Source organism: Loxodonta africana, chromosome 12 (genome assembly GCF_030014295.1).
Source record: "Loxodonta africana isolate mLoxAfr1 chromosome 12, mLoxAfr1.hap2, whole genome shotgun sequence".
Taxonomy (NCBI): domain Eukaryota; kingdom Metazoa; phylum Chordata; class Mammalia; order Proboscidea; family Elephantidae; genus Loxodonta; species Loxodonta africana.
Genome location: NC_087353.1, coordinates 53680671 through 53697051, shown reverse-complemented (window position 1 = coordinate 53697051; position 16381 = coordinate 53680671). Strand labels below are relative to the sequence as shown.

General features: G+C 48.0%; 3 protein-coding genes across 3 annotated transcripts; all 3 read right to left on the bottom strand.

The window, feature by feature from the left end:
- Positions 1 to 80: 80 nt before the first annotated feature.
- On the bottom strand, positions 81 to 922 carry LOC135232945 (hemoglobin subunit alpha-like). Its single transcript, XM_064295257.1, is given in 3 exon segments — positions 81 to 264; positions 266 to 294; positions 409 to 922. Coding segments are annotated over 3 exon segments (564 nt in total). The 5' UTR covers positions 859 to 922; the 3' UTR covers positions 81 to 179.
- Positions 923 to 2458: 1536 nt separating this feature from the next.
- On the bottom strand, positions 2459 to 3896 carry HBM (hemoglobin subunit mu). The gene is made up of 3 exons (XM_003417805.3): positions 3196 to 3896; positions 2795 to 2999; positions 2459 to 2698 (listed from the first exon to the last, which is right to left on the bottom strand). Exons 1-3 carry the CDS (start codon positions 3339 to 3341, stop codon positions 2570 to 2572), a joined length of 480 nt encoding a protein of 159 aa, XP_003417853.2. The 5' UTR covers positions 3342 to 3896; the 3' UTR covers positions 2459 to 2569.
- Positions 3897 to 3982: 86 nt separating this feature from the next.
- Positions 3983 to 6543, bottom strand: LOC100657757 (hemoglobin subunit zeta-like). Its single transcript, XM_003417806.3, has 3 exons — positions 5403 to 6543; positions 4275 to 4479; positions 3983 to 4174 (listed from the first exon to the last, which is right to left on the bottom strand). The coding sequence occupies exons 1-3, from the start codon at positions 5495 to 5497 to the stop codon at positions 4046 to 4048; spliced, it is 429 nt and encodes a 142-aa protein (XP_003417854.1). The 5' UTR covers positions 5498 to 6543; the 3' UTR covers positions 3983 to 4045.
- Between the last annotated feature and the right edge of the window lie 9838 nt (positions 6544 to 16381).

The window sequence follows — 16381 nt, the reverse complement described above, 5'->3', positions numbered from 1 at the left end:
CCTGACAGATGCAAAGGTACAGCGGGCAAGCAAGGAGACCCACATCTACCCTTGACGCCTTAGTTGACACACAGAGCCAAGGCCACACCAGGCTGCCGCCCACTCAGACTTTATTCAAAGACTCAGAGGCACGTTCAGGGAGGGGAGGAAGGCTGGTGGTGCCTCTCCTGGGCTCCAACTTAACGATATTTGGAGGTCAGCATGGTGCTCACATTGCTGAGAAACTTGTCCAGAGAGGCATGGACCGCAGGGGTGGTGGCTGCTCAGAGTCACCAGCAGACAGTGGCTTATGAGCTGTGGAGAGAGGGGGCGACGAGGGGGCTGTTAGGGGATCCTCACTTCTGCAGATCTCGGCCCTGCCAGGAAGGCCCACTGCCCCGGACGTCCCGGGTCTTCACCTCTCTTCACCTTGAAGTTGACAGGGTCCACCCTCAGCTTGTGAGTGTGCAGGTCGCTGAACACAGACAGGGCACCAGGCAGGTCCTCCAGGTAGCTGACAGCTTGGGTCAGTGCCTCCCCCACCTTCTTGTCCTGTCCCTTGCCCTGGGCAGAGCCATGGCTCAGGCTGAAGTGAGGAAAGTAGTGGGAAAGGGGAGGAACATCCTGCGTGGAGAAGTGACAGGTGAGCGGTGGTGGAGGGGTAGGGTAGGGAAGCGGGGAGAGCGCACCCAGCCTCTGAGGGAGGGCGGGTAGGAGTGCCGGGCTCCCCCAGTGGCAGGTCAGAGGCCTGGGCCCCGGGGCTCTGGGGCTTGGGCACAGTCCTGGTTGTAGCCCAAGGAGGGGCAGTGGAGTGGTGTTGAGCCCGGTGTGTGAGTAGGGGACAGCGGGATCTTCACCACTCCAGGGCCTCGGCAACATAATCCGAAGCGTGGTCTCCAACCTTGTTCCAGGTGGCCTTGACGTTGCTCTTGTCGTTATCAGACAGCACCATGGTAGGTTGTTTTTGTGTGGAGATCAGAAGCGTGCCCTGCGGAGAGCGCACAGCGATTTTATATCCTGGTGCGTGGGGGCACTCTCCGGCCAGCGGTGCTCCTTGGCTGGCGGGGTGCCGGTAGTTGCCGGTCTGGGAATGTAACACAGTTGAGGGTGGGGGGCAGGGGTGGGGTGGGGCAGGAGGGGCTTCTAGGCTACCGCTCTCTCTCCATCCAGCTCATGCCAATGTCCAGCTCTCTAAAATGTTTCCCCTCTTCTATCTTTCCAGGCACACCACCCCTGGCTGGGAGCAGCTTTGGCATGTCTATTTGTCCAGTTGGGAGTGTGTACAATCCTTCCCAAAGTGAAACACAAGCTGCCCAGGACCAAAGCCATTAACTGTTCATGTAAACAGAGCGGCTGAAGGATTTAAGTGTGGTCAAGCATCCCAAGGCTCTTGCCCGGCTGATGGGCGATCCCTCTCCGGTGCACATGTTAGCAGGTTCTGACCGCACTGGCAACAGGGAAGATTCAGCAGAGCTGCGGTTAGGACCCAGCCTCCTGCATCACAGCTCAGACTTGGACGCTGTGACCACCGGGGGCCCAGAGTTCCCCCTGCACAGACCAGAAACCACCTTGTTTGCAGTTTATGGAGCTGCCAGAGTCCCAAGCCCTTTCCAGCCCAGGTTACCTTCCCTGCAAAAGCTACGATCTGGCTCCAAGATTCCTCCTCTTGTGCTAAAGGTGAGAAACAGGGCCTGGGGCAGGGGGGGTGAGGTAGTGCCTTGGTGGAGACCCCCAGAGGCTGAGCTGAGGAGGTCCATCAGCCTGGGGAAGGGGAGGGAGTCTGGTAGGCACTGAGCCTGTGCCAGTCACCAACTGGGCCTTATGAATTCGTGAATAATTTCAAAGACCCAGTGATATATGGCTTCAGAGAGCTCGGGGACTTAGCCACCCAGTGTCGTAGCTTCTTGGCGTGAACCAGGTTCTAAACCTGCTGTCTGTCCAGTTGTGACCTCCAAGGACTCAGTTTCCCCCTCTCCCCCCCACCCCCACACACAATGAGGTTCAGAGGAAGGGGCAGACTTGGCTCAGGGTGAGGTTTTGCTGCAGACCAAGCATTCTGGGGAGAAAAGAAGCAAGAAGGGGACGGGGGTGGGGGTCCAAGAAAGAAACCCTGGGCCCTGAGCTCTGCATGGCCACAGGCCAGGAACTTGGTCAGGGCTGATTCTTTCCTCTGGAAAATGGGATGAAGATCCCCGATCCCCACCCTAAGATCCCGGTGCCAGATAGGGATGGAAAGGAGAATGAATGAATGAAGGAGATAACAAATATATGAGTGAATAAATCCATGAGTCAGTGTGGACATGCTTTTCCAACGGTCCCGCAGGTGCCAGGTAGAGTTGGAGCTAAGGACACATTTACATCCTGAGAACACCCACAAGCCTGCGGTGGTTGTGGGGGGACATTCTATTCAAACAGCTTGGGCTGGTCACTTAGTTCCGGGATGCTCCGCTGGAGTCCCCAGCTTCTTTGCCTGGCAACAGTGACTTCATCCGGGCTCGCTCGCTCCCCACAGATCACGCGCACGTGGGTTCCTGAAGTTCGAGGCCTTGTTTATTGACATGCACAGACCCTGGCCTGCAGGGCGCAGGGCTCAGCGGTGCTTCTCAGTCAGCGCCATAGCCACGCCCGTCAGGTACTTGTCACATGCCGCCTGCATCTCTACCATGAACTCGCCCTGCAAGTGGGAGGCCAGCACCACCTGGAAGCACTGAAACAGCAGCTGCTGGAGGAGGAGGCTCATGAGAGGGGCTCTGGTCTTCCCAGCTCCCCACCCCCAGCTCCGTGTGGGACCCCCACCGAAGCCGGGCAGGCTCACCAGGAAGTTGGCGGGGTCCCCACGCAGCACTTGGCGGTGCAGGTCCGCTAACGGACTCAGCTCTGCGTGCAGGTCGTCCAGGTGCTGCGCCACCAAGTCCAACGCCGTGAGCATTCGCTGTCCGTGGCTCAGAAGATACACTTGGTCTTGGCAGGCGCCCAGGTGTGGGAAGTAGGCCTTGGTGCTGGGGTACACCGTGAAGAGCCTGCGGGTGCAGGTCCGTGAGCCGGAAGGCGGCCTGCATGAGGGATCTCCGCCGCTCCCCACCCCCGGACGCTGGCCCCGCCCAGACCCCTGGATTCCATGCCCAGCCTGCCCCTGGTTTCTGGTGCGCACCTTTGGGGTCCACCTACCCAGCACCCCTGTCCACCTCCTCTCTGACCCGGAGACCCCGCCCCTGCCTAAGTAGCAGCTCCTCCCCGAAGTGCGCCTCGTGGAGGGCGATCAGGTCCCAGACCTGTGCTACGTGGGCGCGCTCCTGTGCGCTAAGCATGGCGCTGGCGTGGCGGTACTGTGGGGGCACGCCCGCGGCATGGTGCCTCCTCATATCGACCCTGTAGCGTGGCTGGAACGCGGAACCCTTGGCTAGCAAGGGGAAAGTCGCCGACTTGGCCCGCCGCTACCGCGGAGACCAAGGCCTCGGGGTCCCTGGGTTTTGGCCACAGACTCTCGCTGCAGCGCGTGGGCACCTTGGCTGCGGACTTTGGGGGAAGCTGTGATTACTCCCCTGAGGACGCAGGGGGGACCGGGAGGAAGAGCGCCGGCAGGGAGCCCCTTTTCCTGGGGGCCAGGACGGGGAGCTGCACCAGGATCTCCGCAGCTGCCAGGGCCGCGCGGGCTGTGACCTTGGGCTTCGGCGAACAGTGCCCTGAGTCCCGGCACGCCCTAAACACGCTGAGCAAAGCGACAATCTGTGTGATTTGGGAGGGGGGAGGGAAGAGGTGCAAACGCACTTGCGGATCAAAGGACGCGTGGGCGGGCCCTGGCTGTTCTGACCACCCCGCACCCGGGGCTTCGACTTGAGGTCGCTTGGGGCAGAGACCACCCCAAAACCATCCTCCAGGCAACGGAACGCGTTCCCACCAAGTATCCCATCCCCCAGGTCCCCCCACAGTCTCTGCAATACTCAGAGCACAGGACCCGACTGGTTCATCCTCATTCATTTATTGGGGACTCCGGGGAGGAACTGTGGAACAGGTTCAGGGGCAGGGAGGGGTCGCAGCCTGTCGTCGGGGGCCTGAGGCTCCACGCTCAGCGGTACTTCTCGGTCAGGACGGAAGACACAACGGACAGGAATTTGTCCCAGGCGGCGTGGGCCTCGGCCGTGAAGTCAGCGGGGAAGCGCGTGTCCAAGGTCACCAGCAGACAGTGTGACAGGAGCTGGGGGCGGAGACGGCTCAGGGCCTAGCTTGGGCCACTCTGGCCGAGACCCCGCCCCGCCCCTCTCCCCGCCCACCCCGGCCCGCTCCGCCGCGCCCACCTTGAAGTTGACCGGGTCCACGCGCAGGATGTAGGCGTGCAGCTCGCTCAGCTTGGACAGCGCGCCCGAGATATTATCGATGCTCTTGACCGCGTCACCCACAGCGGCCACCACCTTGGAACCGTGAGCGCGCAGCTGCGCCGAGCCAGGGTGCAGGTCGAAGTGCGGGAAGTAAGTCTTGGTCTGGGGGTAGCTGGTGAAGAGCCTGGAGGGGTGGAGGCGTGAACTCGGAAGAGAGCTCGGCCCCCTCTCCACCGCCCCCAGCTTTCCGGGCTCCTTTCCAAGCTCAGGATCCCATAGGCGTCCTGCCACAGGCCTACAAACTCAGCACTTCTCCTGCACCCCAGCCCAGGCTCCCCCCAGGCTCCCTTCTTTGACTAGAGGTTCTCCCGCTTGCTCCAGCTAAAAATGGGGTAACAACACTGGGGACCCTCTCCCTGTCCCCACACCCCTCCACCCCCCCAGCTCCACCTGGGCCTCAGCCCCGTTCAGGCTCCGTGGCTGTCTCCTTGCTTCCAAATGGGTTGAGAAATTCTGGTCTCCAAATCGACTGCCTTCTTCCTCCAGCGCCGGGCAGCTCCCACTGATCTCTCACCCCTCTCTACCCCCAGGGGCCTTGACTAGCTGCATAAGCTACTGTCAGGACTCTGGGTCTGTTCCTCCTGCTACCAAGTAAGGTCTCCTTAGAGGTTGCTTCTTCCAGGGAAACCTCCCCTATAGTGCCTGACCACATCAGATGGCTGGTTCTCTTTCAAGCACTTCAGACCCTTTGAAGGAAACTCGTCCCCTCCATGGGAGTGAGGTAGGCCTGCCTCCTACACATTCTAGTGATCACAGGCCTGCCACTGTCTATTTTCACTGACCCCTCCTCACTTATCTCTCCTCCCTGATCTCTCCTTACTGACCCCCTTCATTGTCTTCCTCCTCGCTGCCCCCGCTACTGACTTTTCCTCATTGGCCCCCTCCCTCCCTGGTTCCCCTCATTGTCCTCACTGACTCCCTCCTCACTGACCCCTCACTGACTCCTCCACACCGACCCCCTCGCTGTCCCCACCCTCATTGTCATCCTCCTCACTGACCTCCCCTCTCACCCAGGGCCCATCCCTCTGCCCCTGTTGGAACACTCGCCTCTCCAGGGCCTCGGTGCCGATGCTGTCAGCCTGTGTGGAGACCTTGCCCCACATGGACGTGATGATGGTCCTCTCCACCTTGGTCAGAGACATGGAGGTGGCTGCTTGGGAGCTGGTGGAGGTCAGAACTGGCCTCAGTAGCACTCAGCCCCCAGGGCCTCATATATGGAGCCAAGGGCCTAGCCAGTTGGTGACCATTGGTTGGGAGAGGGAAGGGGGCTTTTGTGTTGGGGCCTTTTATCAGATTGTGTGACAATGGTTAGTGGGGCCTGGTGGGACTGATGGGGTGAGGGGCTATCACTCCTGCCACTCCACCGGGTCTCAGGGAGATAGGGGCCCTGGCCTGGCCAGAGGGGCCATATGTCCACACAACCCAGAGACTGGCCTCTGTATTGTCCCTGACCTCCCTGCCCTGGACAGGATGGCCCAGAACATACAAGGCCCTCTAAGAAACACTTTGTACCTGCCACTCCACTGAATTCCCAGCAGCTCAGGCTGAAAGATGTCAAGTTTGGCAAGCAGGCTCAGAGGCCAGGATCACAGTGGACCTGCAATTCTGCATTTGCTTCCCTTTCTTTTCTTTCTCCTGGAACTCAGCAGCAGGGGCCCATTGAACCAAGCCATACCCAAAGGCCACATTCTCTGCTCTGGCCTGCACAGACCCCTCTTACTCTATTTATTCACATCTCTTTACCCTCTTAGCTCATTCCCTTCCCCCTCCATAAGACAACCATTCCAGTGTGCTAAATATATTCCTTTTAGTTCATATGTGTTCTTTTTTGTTTTTTAAGCATGCATTTTTTTTTGTTGTGGTGAAATATATATAACATTTGTCATTTCAACCATCTTTAAGTGTACAATTCAGTGACATTAATTACATTCACCACGCTATGCAGCCATCACCACTATCCATTTCCAGATGTTTTCATCACCCTAAACAGAAACCCCATACCTATTAAATAATCACCCCCCCTTTCCCTCCCCCTCTCCCCAGCCCTTGGTAACCTCTGGTCTACTTTCTCTCTCCATGCATTTGCCTATTCTAGATATTTCATGTAAGTGGGATCGTACACTATTTGTCCTTTTGTGTCTGGCTTATTTCACTCAGCATCACATTTTCAAGATTCATCCATGTACGCACGTGTTTTTAATTTAAATAAGTTATAGCCTGATTTAAAATTTTAAATATACCAAGCATTTCCTCATGTGCACATCTTTTTTGGAATACAGGATATTTAAAAAAGAAAGGAACAAACCAAGACATACCACATGGTCATGTCTTTTAAGCACATGTGTATGTGTGCACAGAGGAGAAGGCAGGGTGGAATTGCTGTGGACTGTTAACAACAGCTGACCCTAAGTGAGGAGGGTGCAGATTACCCTGGTTTGTTTAGCAGCTTGTGTTTTCAGTGTATTCTCAGTGTGTCCACAGCGTGCTTTCTCATTGAGCACCTACAGAACTGTGCCCACCTGACCCTGCCCTGGGCCTTCTCTGTACCTAAGCTGGACTCGGCGTCTCCTGGCAGAAGCAGCTTCCAGACCCGGCTGGGTGGGGACTCACCCAGTGTCAGGGGCTCAGAGCCAGCAGAGCTCCCCTTGTATCTCCTGTCAACTCCCCAGGCCTTCCCCTGCACTCCTTTCCCTGGGGTGGGTGCTTGGGGGAAGAGGCAAAATCTCCATCATGGCTCTGTCCTGCCAGATCCCCCCTTCAAAGGCTGCACTGATCCTAAGTCCCCATGTGGACTGGATTCCCCTGAGCCTTGCCAATGTGTGGATTTATGGTTTTGTTTGTCTGTGGTAGTATTTTATCACTATACTGCTTAATTGGACCAGTAAGCAATGTCATGATAAATGGAGAAAATACTGAAGTTGTCAAGGACTTCATTTTCCTTGGATCCACAATCAATGCCCATGGAAGCAGCAGTCAAGAAATCAAAGAATGTATTGCATTGGGCAAATCTCCTGCAAAAGACCTCTTTAAAGTGTTAAAAAGCAGAGATGTTGCTTTGAGGACTAAGGTGTGCCTGACCCAAGCCATGGTATTTTCAATTGCATCATATACATGTGAAAGCTGGACAATGAGTAAGAAATACCAAAGAATTGATGCCTTTGAATTATGGTGTTGGCAAAGAATATTGAATATACCACGAACTGCCAGAAAAATGAACAAATCTCTCTTGGGAGAAGTACAGCGAGGATGCTTCTTAGAAGTAAAGATGGCAAGACTTCGCTTTATGTACTTTGGACATTGTTTCAGGAGGGACCAGTTCCTGGAGAAGGACATCATGCTTGGTAAAGTAGAGGGTCAGTGAAAAAGAGGAAGTCCCAAAATGAGACGGATTGACACAGTAGCTGCAACAATGGGCTTAAGCAACAATTGTGAGGATGGCACAGGACCAGGCAGTGTTTCATTCTGTTGTACATAGGGTCGCTATGAGTTGGAACCAACTCAGTGGCACCTAACAACAACACAACAACAAGTGGCACCTATTTTTATTTGCTCAGTCGTTAAGAGCTCACCTGCTAACCAAAAGTTTGGCAGTTCAAATTCACCAGCTGCTCCTTGGAAGCCCTTTGAGGCAGTTCTACTCCATGCTATAGGGTCACTATGAGTTGAAATCGACTCAGTGGCAGTAGGTTTAGTTTGGCTTTTATTGAGGCTGGACATTCTTCCATATGATGACTTGTCAGTTGCCATTGAGACGATTCCAACTCATGGTGATCCCATGTGTGCAGAGAAATGTTCTATAGAATTTTCAAGGCTGTGACCTTTTGGAAGTAGATCACAACGCCTATCTTCTGAGGTGCCTCTGGGTGAGTTTGAACCACCAAACTTTTGTCTTGTAGTCGAGTGCTTAACCATTCATGCCACCCAGGGACTCCCACATGGTGACTAGAAATCATTATTTTTTATGTGGAATTTAGTTTTCATTTTCATTGACCAGTGAACTCAGGGTGTGTTCTATAATTTGGTTTTATACACACACAGAGACACACGCAGACATAGACACACGCATACATATATACACACACCCATACATACCTGCTACCTGTTGCCATCCAGTTGATTCCGATTCGTAGCAACTCTATAAGACAGAATAGAACTGCCCCATGGGGTTTCCAAGGAGCAGCTAGTGGATTTGAACTGCTGACTTTTTGGTTAGCAGTCATATCTCTTAACCACTGTGCTGCTAGAGATCCTACATACAAACACATGCATATATATATATATATATATATATATATATATATATATATACACCCATGATACGTGTGTGTGTGTGTGTGTGTAAAACCAAATTATAGAAATACAACCTGAGTGAATTTCTCAGGATACATAACCTCCATGTTGTTGTTGTTATTAGTGACATAGAGTCACTTCCGAATCATAGCAACCTTATGTACAATAGAATGAAACGTTGCCTGGTCCTGGGCTGTCATGGATTGAATTGTGTCCCCCCAAAATATCTGTCAAGTTGGCTAGGTCATGGTTCCTAGTATTGTGTGATTGTCCACCATTTTGTCATCTGATGTGATTTTTCTATGTGTTGTAAATCCTATCTCTATGTATTAATGAGATAGGCTTAGTGGCAGTTATGTAGACTCAATCTACGAGATTAATCTACAATTTACGCCAATCTCTTTTGAGATATAAAAGAGAGAAGCGAGAAGAGAGACAGAGGGACCTCATACCATCAAGAAACAAGAGCCAGGAGAATAGCTCACCCTTTGGACCTGGGGTCACTGTGCTGAGAAGCTCCTCGGCCCAGGAAAGATTGATGACAAGGACCTTCCCTCAGAGCCGACAGAGGGGAAAAAGCTTTCCCCTGGAGCTGGTGCCCTGAATTTGGACTTCTAGCCTACTAGACTATGAGAGAATAAGCTTCTGTTTGCTGAAGCCATCCACTTGTGGTATTTCTGTTTATAGCAGCACTAGACAACTAAGATATGCACCATCCTCACAATTGTTGTTATGCTTGAGCCCATTATTGAAGCTACTCTGTCAATCCATCTCGTTGTGGGTTTTCTTCCTTTTTGCCCACCCTCCACCTTTCCAAGTGTCATGGATTGAATTGTGTCCCCCAAAAATATGTATATCAATTTGGCTAGGCCATGATTCCCAGTATTGTGTTGTCCACTATATCGTTATCTGACGTGATTTTCCTATGTGTTGTAAATCCTATATCTATGATGTTAGTGAGGCAGGATAGGCAGCAGTTGTGTTAGTGAGACAGGGCTCAATCTGCAAGATTGGATTGTGTCTTGAGGCAATGTCTTTTGAGATATAAAAGAGAGAAGTGAGCAGAGAGATAGACCAAGAAAGCAGCGCCTAGGGTTCTTGCGCAGAGAAGCTTTCAGTCTAGGGGAAGGTTGATGAGAAGGACCTTCCTCCAGAGCCAACAGAGAGAGAAAGCCTTCCCCTGGAACTGACTCCCTGAATTTGGACTTCTAGCCTACTTTAATGTGAGGAAAATAAATTTCTGTTTGTTAAACCCACCAACTTGTGGTATGTCTGTTATAGCAGCACTAGATAGCTAAGACACCAACCATGATGTTCTTCTGCAAGGACTGATCCCTCCTGATAACGTGTCCAAAGTATGTAAGATGAAGTCTTGACATCCTTGCTTCTAATGAGCATTCCAGCTGTACTTCTTCCAAGTCAGATTTGTTTGTGCTTCTGGCAGTCCATGATATAGTCAATATTCTTTGCCAACACTGTAATTCAAAAGCATCAATTCTTCTTTGGCCTTCCTTTTTCATTGTCCAGCTTTCATATGCATATGAGGTGATTGAACACACCATGGCTTGGGTCTGGCACACCTTAGTCCTTAAAGTGACATCTTTGCTTTTGAACACTTTAAAGAGGTCTTTTGCAGCAGATTTGCTCAAGGCAATGCATCGTTGGATTTCTTGACTGCTGCTTCCTAGGGTGTTGATTGTGAATCCAAGTAAAGTGAAGTCCTTGGCAACTTCAGTCTTTTTTCGCATTTATCATGATGTTGCTTATTGGTCCAGTTGTAAGGATTTTTGTTTTCTTTATGTTGAGGTATAATCCATACTGGAGGCTGTGGTCTTTGATCTTCATCAGTAAGTGCTTCAAGACTTCTTCACTTTTAGCAAGCAAGGTTGTGTCATATGCATATCACAATCCTGATGCCCCATTCTTCTTCATACAGTCCAGCTTCCCAGATTATTTGCTCAGCGTAGAGATTCAATAAATATGGCAAAATGATACAACCCTGACACACACCTTTCTTGACTTTAAACCATGCAATATCCCCTTGTTTGGTTCAAACAACTGCCTCTGGGTCTGTGTACAGGTTCCTCATGAGCACAATTAAGAGTTCTAGAATTTCCATTTTTCTGAATGTTATCCGTAATTTATTATGATCCACACAGTCAAATGCCTTTGTGTAGTCAATATAATGCAGGTAAACATCTTTCTAGAATTCTTTTCATCTGACAAACAAACCTGTTGCTGTTGAGTCGATTTTGAGTCATAGCAACCCTATAGGACTGAGCAGAAATGCCCCGTAGGGTTTGCAAGGAGACCCTGGTGGAATCAAACTGCCAATCTTTTGGTTAGCAGCCATAGCTCTTAACCACTATACCACCAGGGTTTCCAATCCATCTGACATCAGCAATGATATCCTTTGTCCCATGTCCTCTTCTGAATCCGGCTTGAATTTCTGGCAGTTCCCTGTCAATATACTGCCGTAACAGCTTTTGAATGATCTTCAGCAAAATTTTACTTCTGGGAGGTGGGGCCAACATGGCAGAATAGCCAGATGATTCTGGCGATCCCTCTTACAACAAAGACTGGAAAAAACAATTGAAACGATTGTATTCATGACAAGCTAGGAGGCCTGAACATCAAAGGCAAAGTTAGAAAATGGACTGAGTGGCAGGGGGAGGTTGAGATGGTTCAGAAGCAGAGAGGAGTTGCCGGACCTGAGTCACCGAGATCCCTCAGGCACCATTCCCAGGAGCGGCTGCGGCGGGCTGGTGGTAGTGTTTGGCTACAGTTCCCTCAGGGAGAAGCAGCCAGCCGCACAGCCTACTCACACCTCTGGAACCAGAAAAGAAAGGCGCTCTTGGCGAAACTGAAGTATTTGCATACATTTTACCACACCCCTCGCCCCTAAGCCAGCTTCAGTGGCTATGGATTTCCCTGGGCCTGAGATAGGTTCTGTTGAGTGTTGGGAGCCATTCTCCCGGCCTTGGAGAAGGAATAAATTCTCAACTGGGGGAAAAGATAACTTGCCAGCTCCACTAACATGGGGCGCTGTGGACAGAAGCAGCACCTGTCCAGGCATAAACGGTCCGTGGACTTTGAATATGTTTCCCCACTGCATGGACCTGTGTAGGCCTATTACGAGAGAATAGGCCTTTGTTGGCAGACTACAACTGTTTCAGCTGTGCAGTGGAGAGGTAGCTGTTTGATGTTTGACACTGCTTTCCATAATAAAGAGGGTCTTCACCTACCCACATCAGGGGCCTAAGGACTGGTGGCTGCACTCAGTCACCCAGCCACCCGCGACAGGGGTCCAAGGATAACTGGTACCTCCCAGTCATTACAACCAAAAGCATTGGGGGCCTATAGTCCACCTGCAGAACTCACCCACCTGTACGCTGTAGGGAACAGGGACGTGCTTTCTTCAGAGACACTTGGGGAATGATTCTCAGCTCTCAGCCTTGCTCAGATGGTGACCCCCTGCTGCAACCAGATACTGGTACCTACACTCATCACGCCTGCCCCTCTAAGACTGTCGGACAGAGCCTGTACCACACACTTGAGGAGCAGCTACCGGGGCACCTGAGCTGAATCCATACAAGAAAAGTGAATGGACTCCCAGACTGATATACATAATAACAGCTCTAGCCATCTGGTGACAGGACATCAGAGGTCCAAAGGTGAGAATACTCAAGCTAGCTCACTCAAGCAACCCATTCGGGCATATCAAAACAAAACAATGCAAGAACCTGTGATACAGTAAGCAACATAAAATAAACAAATATAATAACTTACAGATGGCTCAGAGAAAACAGTCAATATCAAATCACATAAAGAAACAGACCATGATTGCTTCAACAAGCTCTCAAAACAAAGAATCAGGGATCTTCTAGATGAAAGTACCTTCCTGGAATTATCAAATGCAGAATACAAAAAATTAGTACACAGAACCCTGCAAGACATTAGGAAGGAGATCAGGCAATATGCAGAACAAGCCAAGGAACACACAGATAAAGCAGTTGAAGAAATTAAAAAGGTTCTTGCAAGAACATAATGAAAAACTTAATAAGCTGCTAGAATCCATACAGAGACAGCAATCAGAAATTCAGAAGATTAACAATAAAATTACTGAATTAGACAACTCAACAGAAAGTCAGAGGAGCAGAACTGAGTAAGTGGAAGGCAGAATTGTTGTGCTTGAAGATAAAGCAATTGGTACCAATATACTTGCAGAAAAATCAGATAAAAGAATTTAAAAAAGTGAAGAAAACTTAAGGATAATGTGGGACTCTATCAAGAGAAATAACCTATGACTGATTGGAGTACCAGAACAGGGAGGGATAACAAAAAATACAGAGAGAATTGTTGAGGATTTGTTGGCAGAACACTTCCCTGATATTGTGAAAGATGAGAAGATATCTATCCAATATGCTCATCGAACTCCACATAAGGTAGATTCTAAAAGAAAGTCACCAAGACATGTTATAATCAAACTTGCCAAAACCAAAGATAAGAGAGAATTTTAAGAACAGCTAAGAATAAATTAAAAGTCACCTACAAAGGAGAGTCAATAAGGATAAGCTCGGACTACTCGGCAGAAACCATGCAGGCAAGAAAGCAATGGAATGACTTATTTAAAAAGTTGAAGGCAAAAAAAACTGCCAGCCAAGAATCATATATTCAGCAAAACTGTCTCTCAAATATGAAGGTGAAATTAGGACATTTCCAGATAAACAGGAGTTTAGGGAATTTGTAAAAACCGAACCAAAACTATGATAAATACTAATGGGACCTCTTTGGTTAGAAAATCAACAATATCAGGTATCAACTCAAGACTAGAACAATGCACAGAGCAATCAGATGACAACCCAGACAGGGAAATCACAAAAATAAATCAAGATAAAATAACACTGAAACAGGGAAACAGTGATGTTATTATGTAAAAGAAGACAACATTAAGACAATAAAGAGGGACTAAGAAATGTAGTCATAGATCTTTCATATGGAGAGGAAGGCAGGGTGATATAAAGAAATAAATTTTAGGTTTAAACCCAGAAAAATAGGGGTAAATATGAAGGTAACCACAAAGGAGACTAACTATCCTACACATCAAAATAAAATACAAGAAAAAAATACTCAGCAGAAACAAAATCAACAACAAATAAGAGGAAAGACAATATATAAAGATAAACTACTCGGCACAAAAATTTAAATGGGAAAAAGAAACTGTCAACAAGACACACAAAAAGACACCAAAATGACAGCACTAAGTTTATACCTATCCGTAGTTACATTGAATGTAAGTGAACTAAATGCACCAATAAAGAGACAGAGTGGCAGAATGGATAAAAAAAACACTAACCGTCTATATGTTGCCTACAAGAGACACACCTTAGACTTAGAGACACAAACAAACTAAAACTCAACGGATGGAAAAAAATATATCAAGCAAACAACAAAAAAGAGCAGGAGTGGCAATATTAATTTCTGACAAAATAGACGTTAAGTTAAACCTACCACAAAGGATAAGGCAGGACACTATATAATGATTAAAGGGACAATATACCAGGAGGATATAACCATATTAAATATTTATGCACCCAATGACAGGGCTGCAAGATACATGAAACAAACTCTAACAGCATTGAAAAGTGAGATAGACAGCTCCACAATAATAGTAGGAACTTCAACACACCACTGTCAGTGAAGGACAAGACATCCAGAAAGAAGCTCAATAAAGTCACAGAAGATCTAAATGCCACAATCAACCAACGAACACTCCACCCAACAGCAGCCAAGTATACTTTCTTTTCTAGTGCACATGGAACATTCTCTAGAATAGACCACATATTACTTCATAAAGCAAGCCTTAGCAGAAACCAAAACATTGAAATATTACAAAGCATCTTCTCTGACCATAAGGCCATAAAAGTGGAAATCAATAACAGAAAAAGCAGGGAAAAGAAATCAAACACTTGGAAACTGCTCAAAAAAGACTGGGTTATAGAAGACATCAAGGATAGAATAAAGAAATTCGTTGAATCCACTGAGAATGAAAACACTTCCTATCAGAACCTTTGGGACACAGTGAAAGCAGTGCTCAGAGGTCAATTTATATCAATAAATGCACACACACAAAAAGAAGAAAGGGCCAAAATCGAAGAATTATCCCTACAACTTGAAAAAATAGAAAGAGAGCAACAAAAGAAACCCTCAGGTACCAAAGGAAAGCAAATACTAAAAATTAGAGCAGAATTAAATGAAATAGAAAACAGAAAAACCATTGAAAGAATTAACAAGATTAGGAGCCTGTTCTTTGAAAAAGTTAACAAAATTGATAAACCATCGGCTAAACTGACAAAAAAAAAAAAAAAAAAGGAGAGGAAGGAAATAACCTGAATAAGAAATGAAATGGGCGATATTAGAACAGACCCAACTGAAATTAAAATAATCATATCAGATTTTATGGAAAATTGTACTCTAACAAATTTGAAAACATAGAAGAAATGGATGAATTTCTAGAAACACACTGCCTACCGAAACTAACACGAACAGAGGTCCAGACCAGACCAGACCCAGTGCCATCGAGTCAATTCCGACTCATACCGACCCTATGGGACGGAATAGAACTGGCCCATAGAGTTTCCAAGGAGCGCCTGGTGGATTCGAACTGCCAAGCCTTTGGTTAGCAGCCATAACACTTAACTACTACGCCAGCAGGGTTTCCACGAACAGACGTAGAACAACTAAATAGACCCATAACAAAAGAAGAGACTGAAAAGATAATCAAAAAACTCTCAACAACAACAACAAAAAGCCCTGGCCCTGATAGCTTCACTGCAGAGTTCTACAGAACTTTCAGAGACGAATTTAACACCACTACTACTAAATTTTTTTTTTACTACTAAAGATATTTCAGAGCATAGAAAAGGACGGAATATTCCCAAGCTCATTCTATGAAGTTGGCACATCCCTGATACCAAAACCAGGTAAAGACACCACAAAAAGGTTACAGGCCTATATCCCTCATGATCTTAGATGCAAAAATCCTCCACAAAATTCTAGCCAATAGAATTCAACAACATATATAAAAAAAAAAATTCATCATGACCAAGTGGGATTCATACCAGGTAAGCAGGATGGTTCAACATTAGAAAGGCAATTAATGTAAACCATCATATAAATAAAACAAAGGCAAGAACCACATGATCTCATCAATTGACGTAGAAAAGACATATGACAAAGTCCAACACCTACTCCTGATAAAAACTCTCAGCAAAATAGGAATAGAAGGAAAATTCCTCAACATAAAAAAGTGCATTTATACAAAGCCAACAGCCAACGTGATCCTAAATGGGGAGAGTCTGAAAACATTTCTCTTGAGAACCAGAACCACAAAAGGATGCCCTTTATCACAACTCTTATTCAACACTGTGCTGGAGGTCCTAGCCAGAGCAATTAGGCTAGATAAAGAAGTAAAGGGCATCCAGATTGGGAAGGAAGAAGTAAAAGTATCTCTATTTGCAGATGACATGATCTTATACACAAAAAACCCCAAAGAATCCTCAAGAAAACTACTGAAACTAATAGAACAGTTCAGCAGAGTATCAGGATACAAGATAAACATATAAAAATCAGTTGGATTCCTCTAGTCCAACAAAAAGAACATCAAAGAGGAAATCACCAAATCCATACATTTGCAGTAGCCCCCAAGAACACAAAATACTTAGGAGTGAATCTTA